A 22028-nucleotide genomic window follows, 5' to 3' on the forward strand; every position below is an offset into this window, starting at 1 on the left:
TTCGGGTGTTGCGTCCTCTTTAGTTCATTCATGTAGGTGCGGGCAGGTCTGAGATTTTATTCTTGCCATTGGAGGAAGATGAGGAGAGGCTGGTGAGCGAGTCAGGTTCTAATCGTTCTTTGGATAAGGACAAGTGGGCAAGGTGAAGGCTCGACATTTGGAGGCGAGTGAATGGGATGGATGAGACTGTGAGGATAGAGGATTTAGATTTTCGGTAGCAGCTGAACGAGATGCTTAAGAGTTTCTTTCTTTAAGTTGTAAAGTGTGACGGTTCACTTTATCCTCTTGAGTCTATTATGGGCATGTTTCATTGTTTTGGGCATATTTTGAGAAGGGCACAAGATGTTCACGCTGCTACGAACGGTGTTATGGAGATCTCCTTTGATATCGTCAAGAATCCTATCTTCAAGTCTTCGTAGAATGCTATGGTGGTGTCTATGAACCGGTCTGCTCAAAACTCTGCTTCAAATGAGAGGGAGAAAGATTGTGTGGTGGGCTTGGGGAGGAGCGTGAGATTTTGGAGGACATCGAGTTCTCAATATATCATCCTCGTGGTGTTCAGAGAATGTTTGTGTACTAGTCTTTCAAGGTTTTGCATTCGCGGTGGTAGGAGTGTTGAGGTCGGATTTCTCTCGTCATAGTGATGAGATGGGTGATTTTGTTGAGTAAGTTATTTGTTTGTTTCTTTGATTTTTGTTTGTCTTTTGGATTGCAAGATTGTGTGTTTTTGTTGCATGCAACTGATTGTGTGGGTGTTGTTTGGTGCAAGTATAACGAAAGAGTTAGCAAGAATTATGTGATAAGTTTGACGCATTATTAGAAGATTAATTTTCGTCTTGGAGTTCACGTACATGAAGCTAATGTTGTTCGGACGTACGATCGGCTTGTGCATTATCTTTCGCCTCTTGAAGAGTGTTCGGTGAATTTGAAATTTCTTTTCCTGCAAGTTATCGAGAATTTCCGAATTGAGTAATGTTTGGTGGATTTGTGTATTCTTTGTTTGTGTTTTAAAAGTTTGTGTGTTTGCATATTTGGTTTAAGAAGTTATCTAATAAACTTGTACATTCTATGTTAGCTACTATTGGTGTGGGTGGTATAAAGAGGATGTGGTGTGGGTGGTATAAAGAGGATGAATAAGAGTGTGAGGGCTTCGATTGTAACTAGACTTACTCTTTGCCAAGTTCCTAAGGAAGTAGGCCGGCTTGTTATTGGTCATAACGAAGTTCCTAAGGAAGTAGGCCAGCTTGTTATTGGTCATAAACGGGTTTCAAGCTATAGAAAGTATGATAAAAGCAATGCTCTTAAGTTTGCTGTTGCTCAGAGCATGATTGCCAAGCCTTATGATGATTCTGGGGCTCTGAGGAGTTACTCCATTAGGAAAAAAGGGAGCTCATTTTGGGTCCTTTTAGGGTTTAGCAAAACAGGCTCTCGACCAATAAGTAGAGGGCCAATGTAACATTGGAAAAATACCAAAAATCACGTAAAATGATAAAAGAAGTCATATTCAAAATCTCTCTTTTTAATGGTTTGACATATGTGATCTTCAAATATCTTTTTTTGTGTGTGTAGAATTTGATGATTCTGACATCGTCAACACATCCGGAGGGGACCAAAATTTCCAAATCGATCTCGGAGACATCAAAAACTGACGACCGAAGGTCCGAAAAAGAGCAAAAATGTTATTCTTTTTGGGCGTCAATTTTTGTCATTTTTTGGGGCTTTGGGCATCAGTTTTCAGTGTCTCCGAGATCGATTTGAGAGTTTTGGCCCACTTCGAGCGCGTCGACGATGTCAGAATCATCAAATTCTGCACAAAAAATAGAGGATCTTATATTCGCATTCCATGTGAAGCTTGGGTACAAGATTGGCTTTTTTGCAGTAAATATCCGTATCTTATGATATTTTTCATATTTTGAGTGTAAACAAAAATAGGTAAATAGCGAATTTCTTAGAGGATCCCAAAATGAGTTCCCTTCTTTTCTAATGGAAGGTTCTTGAAGAAAATATGAAGGTTTTTTCTGAGAAGGTAGATGGAGTTGTACCTTTTAGCAAAGTGAATGATAATTCTTCGATTTGTAATAATCGTGCTACAAGTATTTGCTTTGTATTTTTAATGTTTTTGTTTGTTGTTTGTTATATAGAGTTGTTTGCTTTGTTGAGTTTGTTTTCTTTTGCTTTTTGCAAGTTTTGTTAGTTCTACTGGTGGTGGTGCTGTGGTCGATTGTCAACCTGTTGTAATTGCTGTGGTGGAGTTATCGATGGAGATTCTTGTGGTGATGTTGGTGCTCAGGTTGTCAATGTTTCTGATTCTGTTGGGAATGTAGGTGTTGTGTGCATGTTGAAGATTTTGCTCAACGTGTTTTTACTATGGTAGAGAATTGGATTCTCCTTTGTGAATTTTCACACACATATATATATATATATAAAATGAGTAGGCCTATTTTTAGCCTGCCCTCCAAGATGATTCATCAGCTTGAAAAGGTAAATTGATTTCTTTTGGAATTATTTGTGACTATCCACGTGTCGTTTCGTGATTAGCCTTTGAGAAGGAATTAATAGCTTATTTAAGGTGCCCTTAAATCGTTTGACTAATCTTCCTTGCTCTTATACTTCACCTTTTTGTTGCGCCATTTTGCGCAGAATAGTTTTGAGGGATTGTTCATCAATTGATGGCCTATTGTTTTCTTGTGGAGTAGAGGAGATTTACCCTTCATGGACGATATATTCCAATGTCAGTTCTTAGCTGGAATGCACTTGTGATTTGCTATAAGGACGTGCAACACGTGGCTATCTTCAATTTGCTTGTATTTTGTTGTTCTGATCTGTTATTCCGAAGCGTTGGAAACAACATTTAGGAAAGGTTGCTTCGAACTAGCTCTCTTTGGACTTTAGTTTCATCTTCAAGCTTCTTTTCTACCAAAACACACTTTTCTAATTACCAAGTAATTTTGTTCTTTTGTGAAACTTGTGAAGCCGTGTCTGTGTTAATATGGAGTACCCCAATGTAAAGGGGGGACTTGAACTCAAAACTCTAATAGTCACTCACAACTCACCCTTAGGCTACACAAAGATATTGTAAAACAAGTATAGAATAAGGGTTATGAATTCTCATCCTCGTAAATAAGAGGGAGGGGGTTCCTTTCCGCATAAAGAGGAATGTCCTCATTACCCTCCCCTTGCCTTTCGACCCTCCCGTCCTACCTTTTTCACTAATTAATACATTTTTGAATTCCTTTCAATTGCAAAGACCTATTCTTGTGCCATTAGAGAGACAACCTTATTTCACATATGGGTGCAAGAACACCAAATAACCTTCAAAGGGTGTTCTAGTCCATTAAAATTGAACACCATGCAAGATCATAGTTTGAGTATATCATATGTCCACTCTATTAAAGAGAATAGATGGAATATAACTTAGCTTAGATTGTGTTTGAGGTATCTTGGTGCATCTTTTCATTATCCCTCTATTGCTACAACCTATTTTGGAATTTTGTTGCTCCTTTTTGTTTTGCCCTGACCTACTACAAGCAATACATTATCTCTTGTATCATAGTTAGAGAATGTCATGTGTCTTTATACAGCATGGTGGTGGAAAGAGTGTTGGAAACAAAAACTCTAACATCAACAAAAACTATTTTGTTGATGGACCAAGACTCAAACTAGCGGTTATTGGAGTTACCATAGTGCTACCAACCTGTTCATTGGAGTTATTAGCTTCAATCTCCATCATTGTGTGGTGACATATGTTAAAGCGACTCTATTGTTCTGTATATCCTCTATAGGTGTTTGGGTTGCACTAGAGTCACGTGGCTAGAGTTGACGATTAGTATGTCAAAACAAGGGCTTCTGCCCCGCCTTCATCTTTCTCAACAATGTTGAAAGAGGAGCTGGTGGTTAAGGGGGGTGAGAGATAGCTTTGACAACCCAAGCAGATTGAAGGGCGTTCCATAGCCATTCTGATGAAACGGAAGGTGTTTGCAAACATAAGGAAGTTGGAAGGGGAGGGGAGAACATGTGCTTCTTGTGCAGAGGACTACAAGAACACGAACTGTGGTTCAACCAAGGAAAAGGCACCATGTATAGAGAAATTTCACTTCAAGATAAAGATTGTAAATTCATGAAGGGATGAGGGATCTCATGCAAGGCAAGAAAGAGGACCCATTCACCTTCCCAATATGGCAAAAAGAGGGCTCCAACATCTCACCAACTCCCATAACTGTCTCACCCTGGGCAACCAACAGCCATCCAAGCTATGTTAAGTTGAAAAACCAATTTCTCTGCTAGACATTTACATTGTACTTTTTAATGCAAATACGTTAAGTTATAAGTTCCGTTTATTGGCAAGTTTTGCAACAAAAAACTACAAACTTTGGCAATGAAAAGTAAATTCAGTTAAAAAGAGTTGACACGATGAAAGAAGAAAACATTAAACTGCTTAAGAGAGAAACAAAAAGAAAAAGGTGGCCATGATTTCACTCCTTGATCAAACCTGCATTTACAATTAACACCAAAATTTTTACATAACCCAAATAACACAGTATGCTTTGCACTATCAATTTACAGGATATACTACAGTAGCAGTTCAGGTATGACATCCCTTCTCTACTGCAGTGATCTCCTAAGAGAGGTTAAAACTGGTATGACATCCCTTCTCTACTGCAGTGATCTCCTAAGAGAGGTTAAAACTTACTGAAAAGATAGCAAGTTTCAGCACCCTTGCTTAGAGGCCCTATAACAGAAACTATTAATCACAGAAGGACTCTACTTCTCACGTAAGACAATAAAATTCCCTGAGCTTGTCTTGTGAATACGAGAGATTTTCTTCACTACAGCAGCAAAAGCAGCTTTGTCCTGCAAAACAAAATAATCTAGTTAAAGCTGTAACAGGCAAGGAAACAAGGAGCTGACAGACCATGAACCCAACGTTGACATCTCCAACAAACCTCAGCCGTCATGAGCCGACTTTTGAATTTGTTCACAAGGTCATGACTGTTGGCAGGGCCCATTTGCTTGAGTACAGCCTTCACTTCATCTTCAGTTACAGGTCCATTAGACTGAGCAATGGCTTTCCCTTGAGGAGAAGCTACAACCTTAGCTGGTGAAGCAACCACCTTCGATGATGATGTTGCAGATTCCTTCTTCCCCATGATAGGGCTCTTGATATCCTGCAAAATGTCATATGAATGAAAGCAGACTAACACACAATTTGTAGTCATGTAAGACACGCACATCCAATAACTCACGATATACTAAATTATTTTTCACTCCCAAGAAAAGAATATCCCAATCCATCACTTGAATTTGTATGATGAGCTTCACCTCCCCTTCACTGACTTTTGCCTGCTTGCTTCTCCATAATTTTTGCTGCAGGAACCCCTATGCCTCCCTTCATCACACACTCTCCCGACACCCAGGTTCATTGTGTGTCTAGGAACCTCTCCAACTTTTACCTTCCCCCACACTCGTATGAACCTCCTTTGTGGCTTGCCTTTCCTATCCTCCCCCATTTCCTTCTGACCCATTTGAGCAGCCTTGACCAATCCACCTCTCTCTCTCTCTCTCTCTCTCTCTCTCTCTCCTTCCCCCCCCCATATATGGTTGGGTCTGCTCTAGCTCTACATACATCAGATACTTTGGGGGGGGGAGGGGGACCGAGAGTTCCCCACCAAGATCCAATTCTATCACAACCACTTTTTGAGAGTATCTGAGGATGGAGAGATTATCAAAACTCAATACCTGGAGGACAGACGAGTCGCGCATGCACTGAGGATAGCCATTGGACAAATGGGGGTCTCATCCCAATAATTGAGGATCGAGGCAGGGAGAGTTGCAGGCACACCTAGAGAGCAATGGATCTGCAGACTCTACACACTAGAGGAGGTGGAGACAGAGGAACATTTCTAAGTACCTGCCTTGTTTATTATGAGATCCGCGGACGATACCACTGTCCCTTTCAGGAAAGGCACGGTTTTGGGCCACTCCTGAGGTCCACTTTCACGACCAGGTTTTTATTGGTCTCTATTTGACTGAGATGCGGTGAAACAGAGAGACCCTTAGCACACAATAGGAGGTGACAATACCTCAGGAGACAAAGATAGGTCGAGCACATCGACATGTCACAGATTTCTACGCATTTGAGTCAGCCCCAAGACAGTGGAGTGGAGGAGGAGGAGCTAGATAATATGAGAGTCGAGTGGATCAATGGATGGAGACGACGTGGTGTCACGAGGACATGAAAAGTGATGTAAAGTACCTTCGTAACTCAACCTATGCTTAACCCAAGGTTAACCATGGTTAAGTGTTGTAATGGTTTGGCCGTGAGGGACTGGCTAGAGGAAGTGCACACTTCCTAGAAGTTCCTAAGGGCAAAGTCTAGGTGCACCACTAGGTCCTAGGGGCAAGGCGAAGGCTTTAAAAGAGAGGTCTAAAAGTTGGGCCCAAGGACAACCAACATTATCCTTGGTATGGGGGTTAAGACTTTAATGAAGGGGCAAATGGCAAGGAGGAGATGCCATTTGTCATGCATGTGTATGCATGCCCTTCCCCCACCTTCCATCTCTCTCCCCTCACTCTCCCAAAGGTGTTGGACGTTTTCAGTTGTTCTTGTGCAGTTTTTGAGATGTTTGAGCTGTTTCAACCCTGTTTTCAGCCGTTTTAAGCCATTTTAACTCTGTTTTGACTGTTCCAAGGTTAGTACTAGGAAGTGCCAAAAGTCATTTTTTGAACTTTCTGAAAATTTTCGTACGGACTGTACGGAATCCATACAGACGTGTACGGCAATTGTTGCTATAGCCATCAATCTTAGCGAGCATGTCACACCGTGAGAGGTCATTGACCATTTCAAAGCAGGAGGGGCAGGACGAAGACAGAGCATCAGAGAGCTTTGAAGAGAGGCACAGTACCAGCGGGGGTGATGACCAGCAAGACAGTGGGGCTCATCCAGTCTCTCCTAAGCATGCCACGAAGGACTCACAGGATGAGGTAGATGAGGCAGAGGAGCTTGATCCCAAAGCACTTTTTCAGCTACGAATGCAAAGTGTAGCGGGATCCCTATCGCAGTTGCAACATGCTATCACGGAGATTATGCAAGCTCCTCCCCCTATGGTTGCTTCCCCTGGAAGCAAAAAGTCATTTCAGAAGAAACATAAGAAGACCCCTGGGCATGTTTCTTTCGGTGGACAACCATCAGAGATGCCCTCGATCACCCCTGAAGCGGGTAATACCAATAACTTCCATTCAGTCAATCAGGGACAGCAAGCCCTTCCTCAGCCCACGATGCATCCAGGATATTTTGGAGGGGGATCAGTTTTTCAGGCAATGGTGGCACCATCCGCAGAGGCACCCGGAATGCCAGGTAGCCTTATGGGCAGCACGCAGCCGGGAACACAGAATTTCCAGCAACCTATGATGGCTGGAATGCCCCTTGCAAATGCCAATGTGATGTACTCAAACTTTGGGATGCAGACAGGAATGCCTGGGACAATGGGAAATACTTGGAATATGCCACAGATGCAAGGAGTGGGACCTGGAATGCCAAACCTTACCATGGGTACGGTTGGAATGGCTCAGAATGCGGGAGCAGTGATGCCCCCACTGTTTTTACAGGCCCCACAATCTCACCCTACAGGCAAATTGAAAGATTACAAGGAGGGAGGGGCAACTGTCAAGTTTGAGACTTTCAATGGGATGCAGGACAGATTGAAGGCTTTGACATTCGTGCAACAGTTTGATGCTGCCTACTCAGGTAGACACTTCACAGAATCCTCCAAAGTCCGAAAGGCAGCCACCTTTTTGAAGGGCAATGCGCTCCAATGGTGGACAAACCTCCTCTTGCAAGGCAGAGCACCTACCACTTGGGTCGAATTCAAGCAAGTCTTCTCAGCAACAGATGATGTAATCTACTACACTAGTGCCCCCCCCCCCCCGTGTGGGAAGCAAGTAAAACCACCTGAGGGCCATAGGTTGAGCCCGTTGTAGATGATGAGATCATGCATCCTTCCCAGATCAAGGAGCACGTGTCCATATGGTGTAACAGGCCCGTGTCGGTCCGATGAGGTCCTGGTCATACTTGCTCCGTCTAGGTCCATGTCTGGTAGCATGATAGAGTCGTCTCGGAAGTCTAGGAGTGATGCCTCGCGCGTGCTCGTCCTGGCGTTGAAGTCCCCAACGAGGAGAACCTCCCCGTGGGCTGAAAGGTTTGGGATATCCTTATGTAAGGGTGCATATGGCGATGTCTCACCCTCCTCTCGTGCCACTCTGGCGAAGTGGGATGTGTCTAGTGGGAAGTAGCATGCCATGAAAAGGTAACGGGTGTCTGTGCGTCGGATCCGGATCCACATGAATCGGGAGTGTGCGTCCTTCCTCTCAATGGAGATGGCTCCAACGAGGGAAGACCTGTACAATACTACGACCCCGCCTGATCCTCGGACTCCTCCTGTATCCCTCGTCTCATCCCTGGAGGCTGGACTCCCATGTGTAGCCACTGACTATCGGTAGTGGACGCTCTGGGCTCTGGTGTGTCTCCGTGTAAAAGATAGCAAGCCATGGGAAAAGAAAAATGGGAGAAAGCCATGGATGAAGAAATGGATGCCTTGGAAGCAAATGCTACATCTAGGAGGTACGGGTGGGAGCCCGACGGGTGCCAGTCAACAACCTACCATCTTGGACCACGACCCATTTCCCCTCCTTGCGAGCAACATCCCGCTGCTGCAGAAGAACTTGTCCCTCCTCAATCTGTAGTGGTGTCAAATCCTCGTCCATGGACAGGGGGGGATGCTCTTGTAGAGAGGCTCGGCGTCGGAGTGTCGCTAGTCGAGCATGTGAATCTCTAAAGCGAATGACTAGGGGCTGCTCTCGGTTAGGATCTCTCCTAGCACGCCATGCTCCCTCTATGCCATGGTTGGGGACCCCCATGGTGGTGGTCACAAAGGTGATCGCCTCCTCCACGGGCGTTGTAGTGGTGCTGGTGCTGTCTCGCGTGATCCCTCGTATCCAGATGTTGAGGGCCTTCGAAGCCCTCTGCTGCTACTCCTCTATGGCGGCTGAAACGGTTGCCTTTGCGGGCTCCCGTTTCGCCACGTCCACCCATCTAGTTGTCTCTGCTATAGCCGACTGTATCGTGGCTATCTGTGCCTCCATCTCTGTGACTGGGGTCCCTCCATGCGCTGCTTTGAGGGTCCCAAGCTCCTCTCGAAGCTGTGTGATGTCGCGTCTGAGTCCCTAGATAAGGGTGCCCTACTCGTGTATAATGCGAGCCTGCTCCTGGGTGTATCAGGCCTGCTCTTGGGTGTAATGTGTCAGCTCTGCCTGACGGGCCCAAATGCTGTGTATCTCAGCCAATAGGGAGTCCCAAGCATCTGGCGGGGGCCTAAGATGTCCTGGTCCAGGTGGGAACTCAATCTCGAGAGGGGTTGGAATGAAGGTGGGCTACTGAGGTTGTACTGAGGGTGGGGATAGCATGATCTGGGCGAGGGAGTGATATGTAGGAGTAGCGAGGCCGGACGAGGTGATGAAGGGTGGCTGACTGAGGGGTAGAGGTGATATGGGGGGAAAAGTACTGTGGAGCCGTGGCTAGTGGGGCTAGTGGTGAGGCTACTGGAGCGGAGACCTGTGATGATGATGCAGGAGAGGGGGAGGAGAGAGGTGGCGTAGATGATGAGGCGGATGATGGTGGTGAAATAGTAGTGGTAACCATAGAGGTCGAGGATGTGGTGAGCGGCATGGGCTTTGGGTGGGCCCCTTTCTTTTGGGCCGCGGTGCTGTCCACTGTCAAACCACTCCGGTTGCTGCGTTTGTTGAAGTCCTCCAGACTGAGTTGCTTTTGTGTTTTCGCCTTCCCCTTCCCCATCTCCACGCGTATGTAGATTTGGATCGAAGGGTCTCCCGCCTAGTCTCCTTTCCTCATCCCCCTGTTCCTTCATTATGGGGGAAACAACAGTGGGCAAAGAAGGAATTGCAGGAGGTCGAAGCTGTTTTTTTTTCTTTTTTTTAATGTCGGAGCTGAGAGCGGGGTTTTTTTAATTCAAAAAAAACGGGAGGGGGGGGGGAGCGGGGGGGTGGCAGAGGGGTAGCGAGGGGGTAGCGGGGGTAGCGGAGGGGGTAGTGGGGGGGTAGAGAGGGGTAGCGCGGGGGGTAGCGGAGGGGTAGCAGAGGGGGTAGCGAGGGGTAGCGGGAGGTAGCAGAGGGGGTAGCGAGGGGTAGCAGAGGGGGTAGCGAGGGGGTAGCGGGGGTAGCGGAGGGGGTTAGCGAGGGGGTAGCGAGGGGTAGCAGAGGTAGTGGGGGTAGCGGAGGGGGTTAGCGAGGGGTAGCGGAGGGGGTAGCATAGGGGGTAGCAGAGTTAGCGGGAGGGGGTAGCAGAGGTAGCGAGAGGGGTAGCGGGAGGGATGTTGCATAGTCAGCCACAAAAATAACGAGATGAAAGAGAGAGAGAGAGAGAGAGAGAGAGAGAGAGAGAGAGAGAGAGAGAGAGAGAGAGAGAGAGAGAAGACGGGCCGGTAAAGCAATGAATGTCCTGGTTAGAGGTTTCGCAGTGGGAGATACCCCAATGGCAGATGCTCAAGCCATATTTGCCAAGCTGGGAGTCAACCTTACATGTGAGGCAGCTTGGAGGGTAGGGAAGACATAGATACCAACAAGACCATTAGTGCTGAAATTCCGAACTGCAATCGATAGGTCTAACCTCATGAGCATGCGAGCATCCCTTAAGGGGACCAAAATCTACTTGGATGATGACCTCACCCTTCTACATCAGGAGCATAGAAGGGAAGGCATGACAAGGGTAATGACAGCAAGGAAAGCAGGGAAATGGGCTGCCTACAGGGATGGCAAAGTGACTATTCGAGAAAGAGCTGATAGAAGTGATAAGGGAGAAGGGGAGAAGGAAGAGGGGGAACTATGACGGTGTCAGAGTCAGGAGGGGAGTGCACAAAACAAGCTGAGTATGGCTGTATGGAGCTGCAATGGTACCCTTTGGTCCAACCCAGGTGGCTTCTCGAAGACATACACAGGCAGAGACATCATCTTCTACACTAAGACACATGAGAGCCCAGAGAGAGGGCTGCCCATGGTGACAAGGTACATTTGGGACTTTGTTCATAGGGGGCGTGTGGCACACTTATGCATGCTCCTTATATGATGTCCCGAGGCAGACACCGGCAGACATGTCCTCTATGCCCAGGCCCACTACCTGTCATCTATTCACTACGCAAAATGTGCAGGCTGCACTTCGCCGGCTCCACAACCGAAAAGCATAGGATCGCGAAGGCCTTCGGACAGAGCACTTCGCACATGGGCAGGAGGTCCTAGCACCGATCCTTGCACATATGTTTAACCTTGCAATTTGTCACGGCTTCCCACCAGCATGGAGCACCACTACTATCGTACCGATACACAAAGCAGGAGACCTCATGGACATCGGGAACTAACACACTGGCCAAGATCTATGGATCGGTATGAGAGAGAGAGAGATCAGCAGTCATACAGAGGCACGAGGGCAGCGAGCACTAGGGTAGGCAGGATTCAGGAGGCAGCACTCTACTCTAGACCACATCTTCATTCTCAGGGCTATCATTGAGGAGGCGAGGTCCATACATAAGAGAGTCTACACATGCTTTGTAGACTTTCGAAAAGCCTTCGACACTGTTCCACGATTCCGCATGATCAAGAGACTACAGGAGATGCAGATCCCACAGATGCTGATTTGGGGTGTGATGAGCTTATATGAGTCAGTCAGAGGCAGGGTCTGTGCCCCAGGCGGTCTATCGGATTGGGTCAAGAGCACCATTGGGGTGAAGCAGGGCTGCCCTCTCTCACTGACTCTCTTTGGACTCTACATTGATGAGATTGCATCTTTCATAGATCGCCTAGGTGGCGAGGGCTCATTATTAGGGGATCTCCTCATACAGATATTGTTATATGCTGATGATATAGTCCTTATATCCTCTTCAGCGGAGGGGCTGTAGAGAGATCTGGAGGCATTAGAGGTGTTTTGCATAGAGAGAGATCTGACGATCAACCTTGGGAAAACTAAGGTCATGATCTTCAACACCTCACGAGCAGTGACTAACCGACTTACTTTCACCTATCGTGGTGAACCAGTAGAGATAGTGCAGTCATACACATATTTGAGAGCAGTCTTCACATGACCCATCTTCATGATGAAACATGCAGCCCAGGCACGACTCACACGAGGGCATAGTGCTTTGGCTAGACTAGAGCGGTCGTGTTTCCAGGCGCACTTCCAAGATCCACCGACGAAGGGCTGGCTTTTCGACACACTAGTGCGGCCGACTGTCATGTATGCAACACCTTTCTGGGGGTGCAATCTTCCGAGGACAGACTGGAGGAGCTTCGAGCGGCTACATGTGACGACGGGATCCAGATCCGATGTAAGATGAGATAGTATAGGCAGAGTTCGCCATGACACCTCTCCAGGTTGATGCCATCTTTCAGATAGTGACTTTCATCCATAGAGTCTGGGACTTACCCCATTGGAGACTTTCGAGGTTGGCCCTAGAGTCATCCAGAAGACTCGCAAAGAGCGGGGCAGACACATCTACATGGCTTGCCATGCACGGTATCCAGATGGATAGGCTTCCCCCCTTTCAGTGCACCATGGATGCACCTCCTAAGTCGATCCCGCAAGATGAGATCAACCGTATCATACGGTTAGACCTCTTCCAACTTCACACATCCCGGACGCGGGGGGGGACCAGGATCTTCCCACCAAGACCCAATTTTATCGCAACCACTTCCTGAGAGTATCAGAGGAGGGATTCATTATTAGACCTCAATATCTCGAGGACAGAGGAGTATCTCATGCACTGAGGATTGCCATCGTCAGATGCGGGTTTCATCCCATCAGCTGAGGATTGAGGTAGGGAGAGCAGCGGGTATACCTAGAGAGCAGCGGGTCTACACGCTATGTACGCTGGGGGCGGTTGAGACAGAGGAGCATTTTCTTTGTGTTTGCCTAGCCTACTATGAGATTCGGGGACGCTACCACTGTCTCTACCTAGAGGGGAGTGGCTTCGGTCCTTTGTCACGACTGATGCATTTCCATGACCGGGTTTGTATCGAGCTTTATCTGATGGAGATGCGGCAACACAGGGAGGCGCTTCTACAACAAATCAAAGAGTAGCAGGGGATGGTCAGACCACTACATAGAGGGTGACTGGGCACAGCGGCACATCACAGACTTCTCTACATTTGAGTCAGCCCTCGGACACAGTGGGGTGGAGGAAGAGGAGCTAGCCGAGTTCACCACACGAAAAGCAATGAATGCAAGAAGTTGCCAAAGAGGTACTAATCAATGTAATAGTATCCTTGGAAAGCAAGAAGTTGTCAAAGAAATAAATGTAATACATCCTTGCCAACAGCAATCTTGTTTCTATGGTTCAAGAAATGTAAGGTCTATGAAACAAGAGATGATCGCCGATGTCAACAAAGAAGCGAACAAAGCTGACCTCTATGTAGAAGTGAAAGAGCATGAAGCGAAAGAGAATAATAGATCGATTTTATTGCCAAACGGCTGGTCTCATGAGGGGGAGTCCACAGAAGACACAATCAATTGCCTCAAGCTAAAAATACCACAAGTTAAATGGGACCAAGATGACATAGGGAATATCAATTAAAAGGAGACAAGTCAACAAGGGTAAAGATTCTCACACAAACCCCAAGTTGAAGGGCACAAAGATATGGATATTTGAGGAGCTCACTCCAATCCAGTTGAAACAAAGAGCTATTGAACTTGCCAAATTGAAGGAATTCAAAAAAGTAGGCAAATGGGCGATAAGGGAATCCAAATCTAATCTCAGCAAGCTTGATGATAAGGTGGAAAAGTGCATTTTTGTTGGCTATAGTATAAGAGCTATAGGCTTTATGATCCCGTGACCAACAAGGTCTTTTATTTTTGCAGAAAATGCAGATCTGCCCCTTGCTGTTTTTGACAAAAGTCAGGGTCCCTTCGATGCTTTGACGGGCTGCTGCCCATCGCGCTGCACTTGACAAGCCTATTGAAAATCAGAATTTGCAGCAAGATACTCCAGTGGTTGATGCCTCACTTCAGCCTATGGCTGATCCAGTCACTCAGCAAGAGATTGAAGGTGCAATGGCACATGAAAATATAGCAATGCAGGAAGAAAGGACAGCAGTTCCTTGTTGGCTGCTCAGCACTCTTAAGGACAGCAAGCTTTTTGCACCTCTTCCAAGCTGTACACGGAGTGGCACTAGAGATGCTAAAGGATGCCCACTATTGTGAAATAGCTAGAGTCAGCAAGATACTTGAGATGGATGAACGTAATTGTTTCAATGACGCACATGACAATGTGTATTGGATGCACGCCATGCAGGTGGAGTTGGACTCCAGCGAGCAAGTGGATTTGCCAATTGGATGTACAAACTGAAACGAAAGTTAGATGGTTCCATAGACAGGTACAAAGCCCATCTCGTTGCAAAGGGCTATGCTTATAAGAAAGGCATAATTGTGATCAGACCTTTTCCCCTACTTCCCATTGCATTGGCTGCACTTCATGGATGAAATATCATCAAAAACTGCATTCTTAAATGGGGATCTTCATGAAGAAGTTTATGTTACTCAGCTCATTGGTCTTGTGGTGCCTGACATTGAGGATAAGGTATGCACGTTGAAGAAAGCCTTGTATGGCTTGAAACAAGCTCCTAGAGCTTGGTATGCCAAGATTGATGCTGTTTTGACCAGCCAGGGAATGCAAAATAGTCCACATGAGAGCACCCTCTATGTCTGGAAAGAAGGGAGAAATTTGCTCATTATGGTTCTTTTCTGTCATGCTGCTTGTTGGTACACATATATTCAAAAACTCTTTTCAGATTTAGAAATTGCAAGCCCATTTCCACTCCTATGGAGCCAGGGCTTAAGTTGTCCATTCATGATGCTAGTGAAGTGTTCAATGCCACTGTTTACAGCCAGGCTGTAGGGTGCCGCCAAAAAACAAATCAAGTTTGCATATCCACCTCAAGGTCAAGGCCCCAATCCTGAGGTGACAGCAGTGCCTGCAGAGAGGACAGCAAACCAACAATATCCTCCTCTGGAAAAAGAGTACGACTGGCTGTTACAGCAGCCCAGGTAATGCCCACACCCGAATTTTCTTCAAGGGTGTGGCCATACACACACACATATACATACTTACATACATACATACATGTGTGTGAATGTGTGTGTGTGTGTGTGTGTGTGTGTGTGTGTCATAGAGTCTTTGGAGACTCCAATTTCTCCAAGCTTTCCTATTTCCGGATGTCATTAAGGCAATCTGTTTATGATTGCCTCAGTGCTTGTCAGATAGATTCCTCTATCTACTTGTCCAATATTGAAATCTTATGACGTTTTGTAACGGCAAGTTCTCACTTTGGGAACTACTTCTTGTAATGTAAACAAATATGATTTCCCAAAAAAAAAAGTGTATATGATGTATTTATTATGTATTTATAATTTATATTTTGCATTCATGCATGTGAACGGCGTGCACGCGTGTGCGCGCGTTGGGTATTGCAAAAGTAAGAAAACCGACAATATAGTGCCTCCAAAAATGGTTTAGTGGCAATAAACTCGATCATTCTAAGATCCATTTATGTCTTTTTGGCAAATCAGCATGCTTCTTTCCACAAACATATCCTCATACCATTGTGTGCAAACAAGGACTACGATCATCTATCTAGTTTCTCCCCTATACTGTATATGGGAATCGAAGGCAGTGGCCAAGTAATAAGGGTTAGGGACAATTTTTATTGTATTAAGGTTTTTTCCCTAACCTCAGTTAGAGGTTGAGTTTGTGGGTTAGTTGATCGCCACACATGTATTGACCCTAGTTAGGCTCCATCCTAGGGTTTTGTCTCTATGACTACCCTAGCTCTGTAGTTCATTGTTGTTGCTGCATTTCAGTTTACCTTCCTTCAGCTCCATTCGTGCTTCCATTTCTAACATTATCTACACCCTATGTGCCATATGAGAACGCGAGATGTCAAGATCTCGGACGATCGTCGAGAGGTGGGCATATTTCTGCAAGGCACGACCTGCATGGCCTCGACCACTGGATGGTGCAAGTGATCTCTGGCAAAAGTGCTACAACTGGGGGGGAAACCTCTGCACAACAAGCTGCTCAAGAGCTCCACGAGACGGCTCAACCACCTCAACCACTGGGGGGGAAACCTCTGCACAACAAGCTGCTCAAGAGCTCCACGAGACGGCTCAACCACCTCAACCACTGGATGCACACCGGGGTGGAACAACTGCTCCAGAACACGCACAACTGGGCTGGATTTACTGCTCCAGCAAGTGCACTACAGGCTGGAAGTACTGCTCCAGCTGATGATACAGAGCTCTAGCCTAGCAAGTCTAGAACAATCAAGAATATCTTTGGACAGAAAATAGACTAGGATTACATCATGTAGGAAAAGGAAACGCATTGCTTGGGTGTGCAGGAAGTACACAAGAAAGGACATAAAAGTCTCTAGAAATGAGGGAGAGTGAGTAAGTCAGGGCCTGGACTTACTCAGGAACCTGTGAGGGGCTACACAAGGTCAGGAAAGAGGTTAATTCCTTATTAGATTCAGCTAGAGCAAGAGCTATTGCTTGTCAGAATCCAATTTTGTAGAGTTTCAGTGTCTTCATTAGAAGCTGAGTACAAATGAGAGAGCCATGCCTTTTATAGGTTTAGGGCAGGCTGTTTTACATCTTTATTTATGAGATGGTGCCCACAGATTGCCACGTGCATTATTCCAGCAGCCGGGAGTTCTTAGTACAAAATACAAAGCCAACTTAAAAGCTACTACTACCAGTGCCATTCCCCACAGCCTACTATGAGGTTCTATGAAATGGCCCTAGTGCCGTTCTCCCATGAGGTTCTAGAGAATCGTAGTGGTACCTTTCTCCCCATTGCAATGTGAGGAATTGCACTATTGTCATTTTGCACAACCTCCTATTAGGCTTAACATGGAGGACAACTTGTATATATACCTTTGTAAGACTAGAATAAGTCCAATCATACAAATTTAGATTTTTTGTTGTTCTAAAGATTAGAAATCTACACAGAAAATAAAAGAGAAAATGAAAGAGAAGAAAAAAGAAGTAAACAAAAACTTTTATGAAAAACAAAAGGAAGACATACTTAGCAAGCAAAGCAACACTTATGTCGTCATCAGTGCCCAAGCATAAGCAGCTATACTGGGTTGCTAAAGACCCGCGGAGTCTCTTGGGCAACTTGGCCTGATTGCATAGGATAAGGCAAGAATGAAGCTTAACATGGAGGACAACTTCGTCTTGCTTCCCATTGTTGCAAGGGGTGAATGGCACTAGTGCCATTCCCCACATCCTTATAGGAGGTTGTGGAGAATGATACTACTACCATTTTTCCCATTTCATTGGGGGAATGGCACCAATTCCATCCTACCCATTGCTTTTATCCATTGCAAGGGGATAATTCCCCTCCTTAAATTCTAAATACCCCTCCTTAAACCTACACATATGAATTACATTAAGCCACTATATAATAAAGTGCATCATGCATGTGAATGGCATGCGAGTCCTACTATTAAAAACATACTCCTATGTGCTAGCCTAACATGCTATGTTACATGTTTACAAGTTACCCCTCCGTCCTCCCATCTCTTATGAGGTTGTGGGAAATGGCACCATCGCCATTCCCCCTTGCGATCTTTCATCATATGTCCATTTGCTTTCATTGAGGGTATAATATTTTATAATGCATTTAAAATGTTTTGAATATTTATTTTGTGTTCATTTTCTTGACATTTTATACTTATTAAATAGACTTGCAAAAATGGCTGGTAAGGGAAACAGAAAGGCTCGTAAGGTGTCTCTTATTGATAGGGTAACTTCTGGTGTAGACCTGCTCATCCCATGTTTGACATTTCAAAAACCTGCTGCAAATCAGCCTTGAAAGCTGCAATTTGTTGAGTATCTGGGCCCGTGATGAGCATATCATCCACATATAAAATCAGCACTAAAAAATCAAATCCACTCCCACAGACATAAAGAGTGGGCTCTATGGAGCTATTCTAAAAACCAAGGGATAGTAAGTGTGCATGAATTTTGGCATACCATGCCCTGGGTGCCTGCTTCAAACCATAAAGGGCTTTTCTAAGCCAGCATATCTTATTTTCAGAATTAACAACCTCAAAGCCAGGAGGTTGTGTGACATATACTTCTTCCCGCAGATCCCCATGAAGAAAAGCAGTTTTGATGTCAAGCTGGTGCACTTGCCAATGATGATGGGCTGCAATGGCAATGACACATCTAATGGTAGTAATCCTTGATGTGGGCGCAAAGGTCAACTCAAAGTCAATGCCTTGTTGTTGGGCATACCCTTTTGCAACAAGATGGGCTTTGTGGCGATCTGCCTTTTTAATTTGTAGACCCACCGGGTTCCAATGGCATGCTTGCCGGGAGGGAGATCTACTAATTCCCATGCGTCATTTTTAGCAATGGAATGTAACTCAGCTCTCATTGCATCCATCCACTCTTTGCTGTCAAAAGCATCTTTATGGCACAGAGGCTCTTCATTGCAAGCTGTAGCAAGGAGTGCAAACTCAAGAAAGTGACCATGCTGTCTATTCCCTGATCTTGTCCGGGCAGCAAAAGGCTGATCTTGTTTGCTGTCCCTCAATGTATCAAGAAGCCATCTGAGAACTTGCCTTTGCTGTCTATTGACAGCTCTTTGTTCAATGACTGCATCATGAATAGTGGGATCATTTTGTGCTGGAAGAGAAACCTGCAAATCAGTATGGGGTAGTGGCTGATTATTGCTTGGTGGAGGGCCTGTAGGAGGCTCATGTTGCTGGTCAAAGTCCTCTTCTGAGGATGGCAGAGGTAACCAAGATTCAAAGGCATCAAACATGTCAACATCTAGCTTAGCTTTGCAGTCCACAAGAGGAGAAGCTGAATGTTCAGCAAAGATTACATCTCTACTAACAATAATCTTCCTAGTATTTGGTTGATATAACCGATACCCTCTGCTCTCTTGGCTGTAACCAATAAATATGCATTTGATTGCCTTATCATCAAGCTTATGTCTCAGCTGAGATGGTACATGAACATATGCAAGAGACCCAAAAACTCTCATGTATGAAAGTGAAGGCTTCCTGCCTTTCCATGCTTCATAAGGTGTAACAGTCTTCAATGCCCGTGTAGGTGATCTATTCAGCACATAGTTGGCACACATCACAACATCAAGCCAAAATTTATTGGGCAAAGACTTGGCCTTAAGCATGCATCTGGCCATCTCCATTGTGGATCTGTTTTTCCTTTCAGAAACAGGATTCTACTGAGGAGTGTAAGGAGTAGTGCATCAGTGAATAATGCCCCGTGAAGACAGAAATGCATCAAACTCCTTAGACATATACTCTCCCCCCCTATCTGTGTTGAGGGTGACAAGCTTGCATCCTGATTCATTCTCAACCATATTCAGCCACCTCTGAAAGCATAAGAAAACTTCAGATTTGGCTTTTAAAGGATATACCCAGCAATATCTTGTGAAATCATCAATGAGAGTCATAAAATATTTGTTACCCCCAATGGCATTTGTCCTCATTGGGCCACAGACATCACTGTGTACTAGCTGCGATTTCCTTTGTGAGAGTTTTGGACAATTCTTTTGAAAAGGAAACCGATGCATCTTACCCAAAAGACAACCCTCACACACATGTTTGGAAACTGTGTGAGTTTGAGATACACCATTTGCTATCTGCTGTGAATGTAGCTTTGCAAGAGCTCTATAATTAAGATGACCCATTCTCTCATGCCAAAGATGAGTTTTAGCAAGCTGCAAATGCTTCAATAGAAAGTGCAGCTGAGTGATGATCAAGGTGATAAAGCCCCTTTTGCAAAGTGCCAATGAGAACTATGGCATTGTCATCACGAAGATCATAAACTAGGCATCTGTAGCCATCAAAAATCACTCTGAAACCTGCAGTGGCAATTGCTAATATGGAAATCAAGTTGACTTCAATTCCAGGCACAAAAAGAACATTTGTCAGAGTGACAGGATGGCTTGAAATGGATGTGAGCTGCACATCTCCAATTCCTTTTACAGCATAGGAAGCATTATTAGCACATGTGACAGTCCCCCCTCGAGGTGCACATCTCCAATTCCTTTTACTGTGACATGCTTGGAAGCACCACTATCAAAGTACCAGGACTGAGCATCATTAGCAGTAAAGAAAAGAATGCATCGGCTTTGGAGGGATCAAATGAGCAATGGACAGCCCATGCCCAATCATCCTTGAAGAGCATGTGCATGTGAAGCATCTTCTGGCTCATGGGATTCAATAGCATGAGAGGCATTAACTGTTAATCCTGGTTTCTTTTTCTCTGAAGCAATGCGCTTCCTGCATTCTGAAATGTCATGTCCAGGCTTGCGACAATAGTTGCATCCTTTCTTCTTTGACTTATCTGCTGTATTTTTAGATGCATGGGAGGAATTGCAGCTGTATGCGCAGATTTTGGCTTGCCCATAGGCTTGGAAGCCTTGCCTCTTCCTGTTGTGAAGCAAATGCATGATCAGGAATAATGGCTTGTCTATTAGCTCTACTTTGCTCTTCTTGCAAAAGCAAAGTAACTAGCTGATCAAAAGAATAGTGGTATGGATTGCCACTAATCGAAGGGTTGTAGCAAACCGTTGATATGTATCTGGCAGTCCATTCAGTGTGGTACTGACAAGCTGTGAATTTGGCACCACCTCATCAATGTTGGCAAGTTGTTCCATGAGGTCCTTGACCTTTGTCAGGTATGCATCCATAGAGTCACCTTCATTCATGCTGACTTCCTGTAATTGCCTTCTCAAATATGCAACACGTGCCTCATTGCGAATCTGATAGAGAGAAGCCAATTTATCCCAAGCATCCTTTGCTGTCCTGCAAGACCGGATGTGTGGAATAATGATTCTCTTGCATGATAAAGCAATACATGAATGTGCATTTGCATCTCTTGCATCCCATCTTGTCTGTACCTGAGTTGGAAGAGTAGTAGCAGGAGTGCTAGAAGATGAGGCATCAGGAGGAGTATCCCCTGCAGAGGGACCAACAGTAGAGTCAACCATTGTAGCATTGGCTGGCCTCAGATCAACCCCAGAAACAATTTTCCACAAATGCTTTGCAACAAGAATATGTTTCATGAGATAAGACCACATCGGATAGTTGGTGCCATCCAACTTATCATCTTCACGAAGAATACCAAATAGATCTCGATTGTTCCCAGCCATAGCAAATGTGATACCTTGAAAGAGACCTGAAAACCCAAAAGCCTCAAGGCTATCACTGCAAAAAGCTGGCTGTCCAAAAATGACAGCAAATATCTGCAAATTTCCGACCCAAATCAAAGGGCAAATGCAAATCTGACCCAAATGTGACTGTGGCAGACAATGTTCACTGCAAAAACAGCAAATCTGGCAATTTATTGAGGGCAAATAGGCCAAAAAGAGGGCAAATGCAGAAAAGCCCCAAATTTTGCTAAAATTTTGCAAATGTGAACAATGTATGTGAATATGACTCAATGTCTTGCAGAAAAGACTCAATGTCTGGAAATCTGACTCAATGTCCTGCAAATGTGACTGAATGTTCTCCAATCTGTCCTAATGTATTGCAATCAAAAGAGAAAGACAAAATCCCAAAAAGATTAGCCTCAAGGTTTGTAACTACAAAATTAGGACTTGCTGTCCACAAAGTGACTGCAAAAATGCAACTGTCCCAAAATATAAGCCTCAAGAAATAGGCTAGACTTCAAACAGTAAAAGGAAGTGAAGGAGAGCAAAAGTCCTCAAAAGCCCCAAGTTTTTGTCTTAATTTCTTGCAAATCTAACTGTAATATACCAAAAAACCCCAAATGTCTTGCAAAATCGAAAAGCCCCAAATTTTGAGATTGAAATTGAGCCAAATTTCAAGTTTAGGTACAATCTAATTGCAAATTAGCCAGGAAGAGGGCAAATCTGACAAAAGCCCCAAATTTTGGGCCAAATCTGCCCAAATGTGCCAATGATAAAATC

The 22028-nt window shown here is 45.0% G+C and overlaps 1 protein-coding gene across 1 annotated transcript in view; it reads right to left on the bottom strand.

Moving 5' to 3' along the window:
• Positions 1-4642: 4642 nt before the first annotated feature.
• Positions 4643-22028, bottom strand: part of RAP74 (transcription initiation factor IIF subunit alpha RAP74) — a 131621-nt gene continuing 114235 nt past the window's right edge. The window contains exons 8-9 of the mRNA XM_087391654.1: positions 4944-5165; positions 4643-4851 (exon numbers count right to left, since the gene is read on the bottom strand). Of these exons, the coding sequence (XP_087247780.1) occupies positions 4762-4851; positions 4944-5165 (312 nt within the window). The 3' untranslated portion in view covers positions 4643-4761. The remainder of the gene's footprint in view (positions 4852-4943; positions 5166-22028) is intronic.

The sequence above is a fragment of the Dipteris shenzhenensis genome, chromosome 20 (genome assembly GCF_047967505.1).
Source record: "Dipteris shenzhenensis isolate YYH24624 ecotype China chromosome 20, Dip_SZ_1.0, whole genome shotgun sequence".
Taxonomy (NCBI): Eukaryota; Viridiplantae; Streptophyta; class Polypodiopsida; order Gleicheniales; family Dipteridaceae; genus Dipteris; species Dipteris shenzhenensis.